The sequence below is a fragment of the Lontra canadensis genome, unplaced genomic scaffold, assembly GCF_010015895.1.
Source record: "Lontra canadensis isolate GAN:19392208 unplaced genomic scaffold, GSC_riverotter_1.0 scaffold18, whole genome shotgun sequence".
Taxonomy (NCBI): Eukaryota; Metazoa; Chordata; class Mammalia; order Carnivora; family Mustelidae; genus Lontra; species Lontra canadensis.
Window position 1 is genome coordinate 25795602 of NW_022631012.1, and position 12960 is coordinate 25808561.

Sequence of the window (12960 nt, forward strand, 5' to 3'; positions counted from 1 at the left end):
AACACACTGGGGCTGGAGCCCATATGCTCTCCCCGCGAGCCACCTGTTTCAGGGTCTCGATCCCTCTAGCCTGGAGGATTTACAACATTTCAGGAGTTTAAAAACAATTTCAGAAACTGCTCGATAAAATGCTTCAGGTGGCAAGAGCGAACCTCACTTACTCCCACAAACACACATCCATGTCGCTAGCTTGAGTAGATGTGATGCCCCTTCTCTTGCTTTAGCAATTTTCAGCTAAATGGCCTCTTGCGAGGAGTTCATCTCTGGCTTAACTTTAACAGAGAAGAACTTCATGGATATATAAAATTCCTACCTATTAGGGGTCATAAACTTTCAGATTTAGCAAAAAAACAAGCAACTGCTTTGCATAATTACATTTTTTTTAAAAGTCTCAGTTCGGATGGCCAGCCACAATCATTAACAGCATAGAGTTTAATGGCTCACTTCTTTTGATGAGGTGTGGAAATAGAATTTAGGGTCATTGAAGGGGAAAGAAGAGGAGCCACGTCATTTTCATGACAGATTTGAGAAACGGCCCCGGGCTGGCACAGATGGGAGGGAAGGAGGTCCTAGGAGACATGGAGACACAAGTGGTCTGTTGTGTTCATGTTGAGGACTGACATATCAAGAGAACAGCACAATGTGGTCAAGGTGGTAGACAGCCCAGCTATCTTCATGGTAGAGTATCAACGCAAAGGCAGAGGGACTGATTGCAGGGTCACACAGCAGAGCCACACTGACAGAAACGGGCTTATGCTTGAAGTCTGGATTCAATTCCTTTCTTTAAGAGAGGCATGCATATCATCAGTCTGTCTTCAAGAAGTTTGTGGGCACTGTGAAAGAAGCAACATTTTTATTAAGTTTTTTAATCTCAAAATGATGAGCCATAGAAGTAGGAAATCAAATTCCAGAGAACAGCAAAGATAAAAGGGAATCGAATTATTATATTGTTATCACAGAAAAAAATCCAAATCAAAAATAAGAAAATAATGTCCTTCTCTTGCTTTTTTACATCCCTCTGCAACTCACTTTAAGTGTGCTTTCTTCCAGGACACAGGCCAAATGATTTTCCTCAAACCTGTGTCTCCACAGGATCCTCTACACACAGCAACACAGCACTCACCACACTCTACTATCATTTACGGTCTCTTTCTCTACAGCTCCACTGTGTGTCCCCTGCAATTGGTGATGATGAAGTGCCTGGCAAACAGCAGATACCCAGTGAGTTTCGTTTCAAAAAAGAAAGAAGAAGATGGATGAAATCAGTCACTGTAGGAATCCTGTGTATCATCTCTGGCCCCATATATAAACCAACATATGTTGTATTAAATTTGAGTAAATACATTCCTCTTCCCAGATATATTTATGAGACCAGGCATTCTTGGGGCACCAGGATTGCTCACTAATTAAGTGTCTGCCTTTAGCTCAGGTCAAGATTCCAAGGTCCCAGGATGGAGCCCCATGTCGGGGCTCCCTGCTCATCAGGAAGCCTGCTTCTCCCTCTCCTACTCCCCTGTTTATGTTTGCTCTCTCCCTGTCTCTGTCAAATAGATAAACAAAATATTTAAAAAAAAATGAAACCAGGCATTCTCTTGATCCCAAATACATACACTTTGGCCACTTCATTCTGAAAGTGCTACAGCCTTTTCCCTCTATAATATCCTTCTCCTAAATACACTCTCTAGGGAAGCCAACTCAAGCAAGTAAATGAGAGAAGGTATTCAGTTGAATATTTCTCTATACGGAGTCATTCACTTATTCAGTAAATATTTATACAGGAACACAATGCCACCAAAACAATTACTGCACCTGGCCTCATCTGACTCCTAATCTAGAGAAGACAATCCAGAAACACAGAGTGGGCGCCTCGCTACAAATCAACTACATGCCTCGAACAAGTAGAAGGTACTTTGGAGACCACGTAACAGAGGAACCTAGCTCAGTCTAGAAAGTCCAAGAAAACCCGTTTAAAAGAAGGAGCATTTAAGCTAATGTCTGAAGTTTGAACACAACAGCCAGGTGAGTCCGTGTGTATATCAAGGTCCCTGAGGCGCAAAACTGGTGACGCTCAAGACCCAGAGAGCCGGAGCAGAGACTGGAATAGTAAATCCCGCAAAGCCTTATCGGTCATGTTAAGACCTTTGATTTGTCTCGCAATGTCACGGGAAGCTCGATCAGATTTGTATTTAAAAATACGACAACCACTATGGGGTGGGGAGCGGATGATCCCCAAGGCTGCTCTGGGGAATATGGATTTTGGAATGGACACACGGAGGCCATTAGTATGCTGACCTGTAGAGCATGAGCATAACCCGAGCCGGGGCAGCGGCAGGGAAGACGGAGAAAACCTAGCAGAGGAGGACACTTGGGAGACAAACTTGGGATTTGGGGATTAACTGGATGAAAAGGTGGAGGAAATGGCAGGACAGTACCCTCAACCTTCTTCATTTGTCTTTAATAACAGGAAGGAAGGAACTTTGGAGAAGGTGGTCAAAGCTAAAAACTTCCAGTTATAAGATACATAAATTCTGAGCATTATAGTTAAAGGAAAGAAAAGCAATAAAGGAGGAGATTTTTCTATTCTGGAAGGAGTATGAAAAATATCATGGGCTGATTTAGACATGCTTACACGGAAATGGCTGTAATACAGCCGCACAAAGATGTGAAATAACTGGTGGACATATTCAGGAGTGAGCTCTGGGGGGTCCCAGCACACAGACGGCATTTAAGCAACGCAGGCGGATGAGATCCTCGTGAAAGGGAAGAGTGGTAAGAGAGTGAGGAATGTGAAATCAAATGAAAACGAAATATACTATATTTTCTATTTTTAGGTTTTAGAATATAAAGATATTTTAATTACCTACATATTACAGTATCAAGCACTTTATGGTTCTAACATTAATACTTAGCCATCACTTTTTAAAAGTAACATAATTATTGCATAGCCAATTACGCAAAGCTACAGACTTGATATTATATTATTGATAAGACATGCCGACAGGGAGGAAAGGGGAGTAGAATGGGTCAGCCTATTTTCACGTGCCTTTGTTAGACCAGTCTTCAAGCTGCCGGCTCCATGATGGGCCCCACATACAGTCCCTGCCCCGAGTTCTGGACCAGGAGCTGCCCCTTGTGTGTGTGGCACAATGGTCACAGTAAGACCTGCGTCCGGCAGGGAAGCCGCCTTCTTTTTTGCCTCCCTGTCTGTGTCCCATGCTGTTCTCTGAAGCTGCAATTTTCCAAGTGGCAACACATTTACTTATCTTCGAAACATCGAAATGTGTTGAAATACAAATGTCTCCATTTGGATTTTCAAATGAAAGAAAAATTCTGCTATGTGAAGTTGTTCCTCAAGACAAAGAAAATTCTTTATTCTGCTATGCACTCATTGTAGAATCTCATTTTTCCAATGTAATCAGTTATTAGTGAAATCAGGAAAGGCATGAATCAAGAAAGTAAGTAGAAAATATATAGGTTTCAGGGACTTTAGGAACAACATGAATTTTGAAAGCCCAGGAGAGCACTGGTAATGAAAGCAGCAAGTTCATCTGCTGGCAGCCTTAAATCACTGTAAGCTGAAATGAGTATTTTGACCCCAAAACTGTTTAAAGACCAAAGATTAATACATATTTCACCGGGTGGGGAAAGGCTTAGGTTTTTATAAGTGCTTTCTTGGGGAATTAATAACAACCCGGGTAGGTCCTCATCTGCTAAAACTGATTGAGGTTTATAATCAGACCTGGAGGGATTAGAGGACTCACAAAATCATCAGAGCCCTTATTAAGATTATTAACTTAATCTCAGTGACCCCATTCTTCTGTGGAATGGCCAAAAGCCAAGACACAGAGAGTTTCTGGGTTGACTGCCAACGAATTCTGAACAGAGGGTTTTTTCAGGTCTAAGGTATCCCACCAGTTTAGTATATAACGAAACCTGGATAGAAAGCAATCCAGAGTCATGGGATTTAGCAAGAGCGATCTGTGGGATATTGGTAGCCACTCTACAGCAGGGATGGAAGCCAAAGGATGAACCGACTGACCAAGGCACACGCATCCCAAGCCACCAGTTCTCGTAAGGGTTAAAGCCTTCCGGAAGATTAGTTACGCTGCTGTCACACTTACTAATTTTACCCATCACGTGTGCACAGTAACAGAGAAATTTCACATGTTAAGAACATGCAAAACTGTTATTTGAGTCTGAATGTTACCTCTGCCTTCTTACGAGTCCTCTCACAAAGGACTAATTAACAAGGGCAGGTTTTCTTAACATTTCTGGGGTCAAAGATTCCTTTGAAAATCTCAGAGAGACTCTGAATACTAGACACTCGCAGGCTGCATCATTAATTTCAGGCTCTCCATGAACCCCTCTACCCCTCCCTTGGCTGCTTAGTCCCTCGTACACACAGTCACGCGCTGTGCCTGCTCTCCGCTCCCGTGAACTTACCGACCTGACCCCTCTCATACTCGTCGCAGTGAGTTACGGTACTTCTGACTCCTTCCTTTCTCTTCAGACTCCGAAGCCTTCACCTCCTACATCTGCACATCCCACACTTAACCAAGCTTTATTAATTCAGAAGACCTTCCCTCTTTGAAATACTATGGTACAGAGGAATTTTACAATACACACTCTTTTGATTCTTCTCATTCACAAACTTGAATTAGTTGACAGGAAAAGTTTAGATGATAAAAACATTCACTCATCCTAGTCATATTTACTGTGAGGGGGAAAACATCAGATTGTCCTTAATGCTCAGCTTTATCAGACTTTGTAACTGCCAGGGGCTACCACAACGTCTTTTCAGATACGGATGTGTTCTAGTTTATGTCAGATACTTTTCAAACACTGCCAGGGCAAAGCACTTAGGGAAAGGTCACTTCTACCTCATTCTAGTTCTAAGAGCATAGGGTTTCAAGAAGGCTTACTATAATTTGCAAAGTGAAAATTTTGTATTTTTAATTATTACATATTTTAATTGATATTAGATACTGTTCCACTATAAATAACACTGGAAGATGAGATTAGTTGTTTCATACATCACTAAAAAATTTTCTTGCTTATGATTATGAATGAGAGTTAAACTCTGATTAATTTAGGAAGTATTAAATCATAGTTTTTCTGCTAAAAATCCAAAATCTAATAGCACAAATATATTAGAAACTATATTTTGGGAAGTACTTTGTTTTATGAAAAGAAGGTATCTGTCTGTAAATGTAAAGCTGTGGAATATATCAATTCATTTAAATATAAATAGATTTTTTTCTAACCGTAGGTATACAAATTTAATTAATCATAATTTGTGTTTCATGACATACTCTTATCACTGATTCACACATAGTTTATTCTTAGTCAAATATTTAAATAAATCCTACTATTCCTACTACTTTTGGTGATATTTTTTCCCCCTTACATAAAAAGTATGGCCTCCCTGTTTTCATTTTTACAATAAATAGATATTCTTTTGGTATTTTTGGTAACGTTGTCTCAGCCACCCAGCCATTTATAAACTCTACTCGTACAAACACGAAAGAACATGTTCAAAGTTTTGAAGAACCATAATCCACTTAACTATACTGAGCATATTTTGACAACTTAATTTCTATCCTTTCCAAAAACGGGAATAAGCGAGGGTGGAATGGGCCATAAAATCCAGAAAGTCAGAAACTCCAAGACACTTCCAACTTCTACACAACTCCTGGTTATTGCTAATCCACTAGGAAAACCAAATCATCCATCTATCCATCCTGTCTGTTACAATAAAGCAGGGGAGTAGTTACGTGGGAACGAAACCATGGATACTGGATTCATTTTATTTTTAAAAAGTCAGAGGGTGTGGAATTGTACCATCTCCCTCAAGTACCTTCCTCAGAAATAAGCCAGGGTCCTCACAACATGAGCTCTGGCTTGAGATTGAACATTTCTACCAGCTTCCAACTTACTGGTCACCTAAAACCAACTAGCATTTAGGGCCGCAGATATGAATCAGTATTGCCTTACCTGCGTGTGTGTTCTCCATGTCCACAGAGCCAACAAGTGCATTAAAACTACACCGTTTTTATTTTTATTTTTTTTAAGATTTTATTTATTTACTTGACAGACAGAGATCACAAGTAGGCAGAGAGGCAGGCAGAGAGAGGAGGAAGCAGACTCCCCTTGGAGCAGAGAGCCCAACACACGACCTGAGCCGAAGACAGAGGCTTTAACCCACTGAGCCACCCAGGCGCCCCCAAACTACACCATTTTTAAGTAACATTTCTTTACTGAACAGAAACAAAACTGAACTAAGTATAATAACTGATAATACTAATGAACACTTGCTTTTGAATTATTTCCTAATTATGATATAAAAACCTCCTTCAGAAAAATGCACATCAAATAGAAATCAAGATCTCACTCCCATATAAATGAAGTTCATTTAAAATCTTAATTTCTGTGCAAGATATAGAACCTTAACACAGATATCTTAATAGGCATTATCAACTAAAGGTTTCAGAGAAGCTTAATACAATATTGGGGCGAGTTACAGTCTGGGTTCTCCAGATTCCAGCGGCAGATTTGCTATGTTAGTAAGGACAGACAATGATTACCATTTCCTTGACACACTCTCCCCTACATGAAATGAAATACCCTACTCAGAATCACTCCTTTTAGGCCCAGGGTAACAGGCCTTTATAGTCACAGACCTCATCACCAAGTACTTAAGAATACTGCCTGGTCCTACGGACACAAACAGTCGTAAGAGAACTTAAAAAGCAGACAATCGGCTATGTTCTAGGCACATGGGCTGTGCTTACACAAAAGGTGAACTAAAGGGACATCTCTGAACAATCTTCAAAGCAAACAGAGGCTGTTTATTAAGCTTATGACGTACTGCATCACAGCACACACTTTTCAACGTTTTAGAATTTCCCAGGTAAATACTACAAAGTATACTTTTTACCAATAGTAGATGGAAAACATTGTTTCCATGTTCTAGCTAAGGCAATCTGGACAAAAGGAAATAAAGACACCTACACTAAGCCAAGCCAAGGAATGGCAATGCTGCAGCTAACCTAGCCAGACAAACCTGAAAGAGAGTCCAGGTCAATATTTACAAACTCAACTGCGGGGGACAGGGGTGGGGGTAGTTATGTTTCAAAAAAAAAAAAATATATTGGGTTATTTCCATTCAGTCACATTAAAAACATTACAAAACCACCACGAAAACAAACTGAACTCAAATTCAACACAATGGCATGTATTTTTCAACCAGTAATCAACACCAAGAAATAGCTCCCTTTGGTTACTAAAATCCTGGAAAGAAATCATAATTACCCCATCTGGGACTATGGCCTTTAAAGCATGAGTACTTCAGATAGAACAGTCCATTTCTAATCCCACTACTCTTATTGATTTTCAAATTCATTGAAATAGGGGGGGAAAATAAATAAATAAATAAATGCTTTCATGGATGGATGATATTTTTTAAGATTTTATTTATTTATTTGCCAGAGAGAGAGAGAGAGAGAGAAAGAGAGAGTGAGAGCACAGGCAGGCAGAGTGGCAAGCAGAGGCAGAGGGCGAAGCAGGTTCCCCACTGAGCAAGAAGCCCGATGTGGGACTCGATCCCAGGATACTGGGATCATGACCTGAGCCGAAGGCAGCCGCTTAACCAACTAAGCCACTCAGGCGTCCCATGGATGGGAGATTTCAATCAGGTTTCTTTAAATCAACAAGTTTAAATCAAGTTATTTGAATTTAATAGGAAGTATAGTTAGGAGAAGGAAGGAAAGAATGGGTGGGGAATCAGAGCGGGGGGGGGGGTATGAACTACTGAGCCTAGGGACTCTGAGAAACAAACTGAGGGTTTTAGAGGGGAGAAGGGTGGGGGATGGGTGAGCCCAGTGATGGGTGTTAAGGAGGGCACGTATTTCCTGGAGCACTGGGTGATAAACCATGAATCATGGAACAGTACATCAAAAACTAATGATGTACTGTACAGTAACTAATTAAAAAAAAAGAAAGCATACAGTAATACTCTATTGAATTTCATAATTTTTAAATTATAGGTTATTAAGTGTGGTTCCAGCTATACAGAATTGGGGAAAAGTGTTGTAACTTCCTAAGCACACCACTTAGTCCAGCAACTCCGTAGGCATTTACTAAAGAGACATAAGGACGTGCACACCCAGTGATCTGTCCAGGAATGTACCAGCTTCACTTACAATAGTCAAAGCTGGAAAGGACCCAAATTGCCATCAACAGAAGGAAGCGATAAACAAAATTGGAGTAATCCCTACGATGGGCTACGGCTCAGCAGTAAAAGGAAACTATTGAACACACAAAAATATGGACAAAACCTATGGAAATTAGACGGAGCTAGAGAAGCCAGACACAAAAGAGTGCATGCTATATGATCCTATTTTATGAGGCACCAGAAAATGCACAAAATTAGTGCACGATAAAAATAATTAAAACAGTGTCGTCTCTTGATAAGGGACAGGGATTGCCTGGGAAGGGAGCAGGAGGGAACTTTCTACGGTGACGTAAAGGTTCTCTATCTTCATAGGGTTGATGGTCACATGAGCCTATCCATTTGTGAAAAATATAAAATAGTACACCTGAGATATGGACATTTCGATGTATGTGCATTCCCCTGACACAACCCCTCCAACAAAATCCCACACAGTGGGATGGGCGCATGGGTGTGTGAAACGACTGTGGCCGAATTCAGCCTCTGTCACAGCTGGGAGACCAGTAAAGGCTTCTTAAATGCTGTTGTGTTTACTTTCTATATATTTGACATTTTCCAAAATCAAAAGGCTAAAATATGTATCAGTGAAATGTACCATCAAAAAATTTATACCATGAATATATATCTCTCAAGAAGCTTCTTCTGTGTGCAGAAGACATTTAGAAAGATGTGTGGAGGTGCCCTGTGTGACGTCACATGGAGAATCTGAAATGGAGCTCACGATTTTCTCAGGCTCCCCTCGCCCCACCCCCAGCAAGCCCCCCAGCTAAGGGGCCATCAGAGTGAATAGGGTATGGTTTCTCAGCTACCACCCGCCCCCAAATTAATTCTCCCCTGGTCCCTCCCATCTTTATTTCTAACAAACACAGGTGCGGATGGAGAAACCCAAGTGCCTGCACTGGAGGGAACAACGGGCCTGACAGACCTCCGCCTCAGCCTTTATTCTCTCTGTGCTCCAAAGACGGTGTTTTATAATTAATAAGACAAAAATTCACTTTTTTTACATTCTGATTATTTCAATCTCATACTCAACTCTTCACCTTCACTTTCTAATTTCTCAGGAATACAAAGATAGACATTTTCAGAATAACAACATCCAGAGAACACGAACCAAGGTCAATGCTCAATTTCTCTACTGTGGACTGACAAGGCTCAGACACGTACCAGTCACTAAAGATGCCATATTAGTTTTCAAAGTTTTGCTTGTGACAAATCCTATACTTTTTCACGTAACATGTCCAAAGAATCAGAAGCGCCAAGCAGAGTCAAGAACTAACCCGAGCTCCGAGACAGCTACTTAAAGGTATATTAATATCTCCCAGGTCGTAAGGGGATGTAACTGCCCTTGGGTGAAGAATGAGCGGACTCCGTGTTGGCATCGATCGGTTCTCTAGAGTCGGAATAGGACAAACACTGAAATTAGCTAAAACTAAACATCTAAACTTCATGTAACCTCTACTTACAAATATGTCTACCCAACACTCCTTTAACACATCCCTCACTAAACTCCGGCGCAGAATTTCACAAGATGATGAAGTAGCAAACGCCCAGAGGATCAGAAAGATCCTTGATGCCAGCATTTTTGTTTATTCATTCATTCATTCACTTGTTGAACACATACAGCGGATTCCCTTCAGGTCTTTGAAATATACAGAATAATTTAACGTAACAGTGAAGAGAACAAAGTTCACGTCCTCACGGAGCTGACATTCTAGCAGGAGGAGGCGGCTAGAGGAAGGGCTGAGGGGAGCAAGCAGGGAGGAGCAGCAACACAGAAGGGCGTAAAGACGACCATTTAACTGAGCTGGTCTGGAAAGGCTTCTTGGTGACAGGGACACTGAGCAAACCTGAGGAAAGTGAAGTTTCAGAATTCCAGGCGGAGAAAATGGAAGGCCAAAGGCCCCACGTGGGAGCCCACCAGCAAAAACGAAGACACAGGGAACCAGTGTGGATGTACTGGAGTGAGCCAGGGTCAGAGAAGTGAGAGACGGGAGGGGGAGGGGTGCCCCAGGAGGCTCTAAGCCTCAGTGGGCCATTTCCCGTGTCTGGACATCTGCTGTGAAAGAGAGGGGCAGCCAACCGAGGACTGGGGCAGCAATGAGCCTATGGAAAAGATCATCAGCTGGGAGAGCAGAGCAGACACTAAAGGAACAAAGGTGGAAATGGGAAGAGCAGTTCAATCCGTGATAATGTGCTCAGAGGAGTATTTTAACTAATTTGTTTATCGGTTGCATTTTGTTAAAGGACACGATATTTCAGTAACTAAAACCACAATCAACTGAGTTGTTCTCTTCTTTGCCACTGGCTTTGGGAAGTTAGTTTTTGAGGGAAACCAAGAGTTATAATCGGTTACTTTGCAGGCTCTGGTTTGATCTGCTTGGTAGTAATCCCTTTATTTTGATTAAGCTAATATGTAAATAAGACAAAAACTGCGAGTTTCCCAAACAACAATTTTTCACAATATTTGTGAAAAAATATTTTCACAAATAACAGAAAATAAGCATTTTAATTTGCAGCTGGATACAAAAGTTGTCCTATGTTGCAGTTTTTCATAACCTTCATCACAACATACACCACAGTAGTCAAAACCCACTTAACTAGTATTTCTGAAAAAAGATAAATCACAATAAAAATACACTGCAAAGCACAGAACCCATCACCACTCTCAGAATTGTTTTGTCATTGATGTCTGAAATCCGTCTGGGACCAGACCTGCTCTCAACTGCTCTCCTGTCTTTCCTTATTTCCACAACCAGCACGTCTCCGGCGGCCTCGCGAGCCATGTCGGTAGCACTGGAGTCACAGAGCGCCTGGAAAACCGTCACGTACCGCGGATCTTTCAAGCCCTGGACCCAGAGTTGAGTGTTAATAACTGGTTTAAGAGGGAGTCAGCAGCACACGCTTCCCTGCACACGCCGGCGACTTCATCCTCGGCTCCGACGCGTTAAGTCACCCTGTGGGGAACCGCAGCCGCAGGCCCGAGCGCTGCCCGGGCGACGCGCACGAAATGAGACGCCGATTCCACTCTCCAGCGTCTCGTCCTCGACGTCTTGTATGTCACCAGGCAGGATTTCAAAGCAAAAACCAACGTTAAAATACAATTCCCTTTGGTTTTGCGGGAAGCTAAGACCACTTGCCAAAACCAGGGACGGATTTTCCCTTCGTAAACAGCGGGAGCCCCTGCAGCAGGAAGGGCGCTGGGGTGGGGGTGGGAGAGGCCGTGAGCAGGGGCCGTCCCGCTGTCCGTCCGCCCGCCGAGCTCTCACGGGGGGACCGGGGCGCGGTCCAGCCGCGCACTCGCCCTCCCCGAGCGGCGCCGAACCGGCCCTTCGAGGTGTGCCAAGCGCGGGGACCCTCCGCAGGCTCCGCGGCGCGGGCATCACCGCGGACCTCGTCGTCCCTGCCCGCCTCTCCTCTGCCCTCTCCCTCCACCCCCGCTCCGGCTCCGTTTTGCTTTATTTCGTCTCATCTCACTGACGGAATTCTTGCAAACTGACTTCAACCCTTCCTGGGACAAGAACACCCAGAAATGGAAAATAAGAGGAATCGAGCTTTCTCCGGATCTAAATTTAACCGCAGCGGCGGCGCGAGCTGCGGGGAAGGTGCGTGGGTGTCCGCGGCGAGAAGCTTCGGTCTCCGCGAGCAGAGACGCCGGCGGGGCCGGAGGAGACGCGCGCAGGGAAGGGCTCGGCGAGGAGCGAGGGAAGGACACGAGGCCTCGGGCGGCCACTCGCCCGGCCCCTCCCGGCCCCTCCCCGGCCCACTGCGGGTCCCGCGCTGCCCCGAGGGCTCGGCCCCAGGGCGGGTCCCCGAAGCGCGCGCGCAGCCGAGCCGCGGGCGGGGTCCGGGCAGGTCCGCGGAGGCGGCGGAGGGTCGGGCGCTGGGGAGCGAGCGCGGGGGGCGGCGACGAGGCCCGCGAGCTCCCCGCGGCGACGCCAGGGCAGGGCCGGGCGCCGGGACCTACCTGCCGCGGACCCGGTGGGGAGCACCGCCGGCGCCTCCGGCCTCTCCTCCGCCGCCTCCTCGCGCTGCCGCTGCTGCTGCCGGATGAGGCTGAGGTCGGAGCGGCCGAGCTCGGCGCGAGCGGCCGCGGGCACCAGCCGCGCCTTCAGCAGCAGCGCGGCCAGGCCGAGCAGCAGGGCGCAGGGGACGCGCCGCCGGAGCCTCGCCATGGCCGAGAGCCGCGGGGCCGCGGCGGCATATTGCGGGGCTCCCGGCGGCGGCGGCGGACTCCCGCGCTGCGGGCTCCCTCGCTCCTGCTCGCGCCGTCTGCCTCGCGCTCCTCGCGGGGAGGAGGAGGCCGGGGAGGCGGCGCCGGGGACGGGGGTGGCGGAGGAGGGGGAGTTCGCATCGCGGCGCACGTGACGCGCAGGGCGGGGCGAGCCCGCAGCCGGGGCCCCGCGGCCTCCCGCCGCCTCCCGCCGCCTCCCGCCTCCTCCCGCCGTGGGGCTGCGGGGCACCTGCTGGGGCACCCGGTCCGCGCAGTGTTGGGGCGCGGGGTGGCGGCCTCCGCGGGGAAGTGGGAAAGAAGACGCTTTCTGGGGACTGGTCGGCGCGCAGACCCTCCAGCCCTACGGAGACGCGGGAAATTTTGCGGAAAGGTGGATAAAATTCCCACCACCTGACCCCAAAGCCGCGGAGGAGGTGGTGCGTTGGTTACTCGCCCGAAACACCCACGGCAGCGCCCACCGGTCACTAGTCGGGACCTCTTAGCCCTGCGGGCTGTGCCA

The 12960-nt window shown here is 45.7% G+C and overlaps 1 protein-coding gene across 1 annotated transcript in view; it reads right to left on the bottom strand.

The window, feature by feature from the left end:
• Window positions 1-12477, bottom strand: part of FAM171B (family with sequence similarity 171 member B) — a 60840-nt gene extending 48363 nt beyond the window's left edge. Inside the window, exon 1 of the mRNA XM_032860266.1 lies at window positions 12195-12477. Within this exon, the coding sequence (XP_032716157.1) occupies window positions 12195-12402 (208 nt within the window). The 5' untranslated portion in view covers window positions 12403-12477. The remainder of the gene's footprint in view (window positions 1-12194) is intronic.
• Between the last annotated feature and the right edge of the window lie 483 nt (window positions 12478-12960).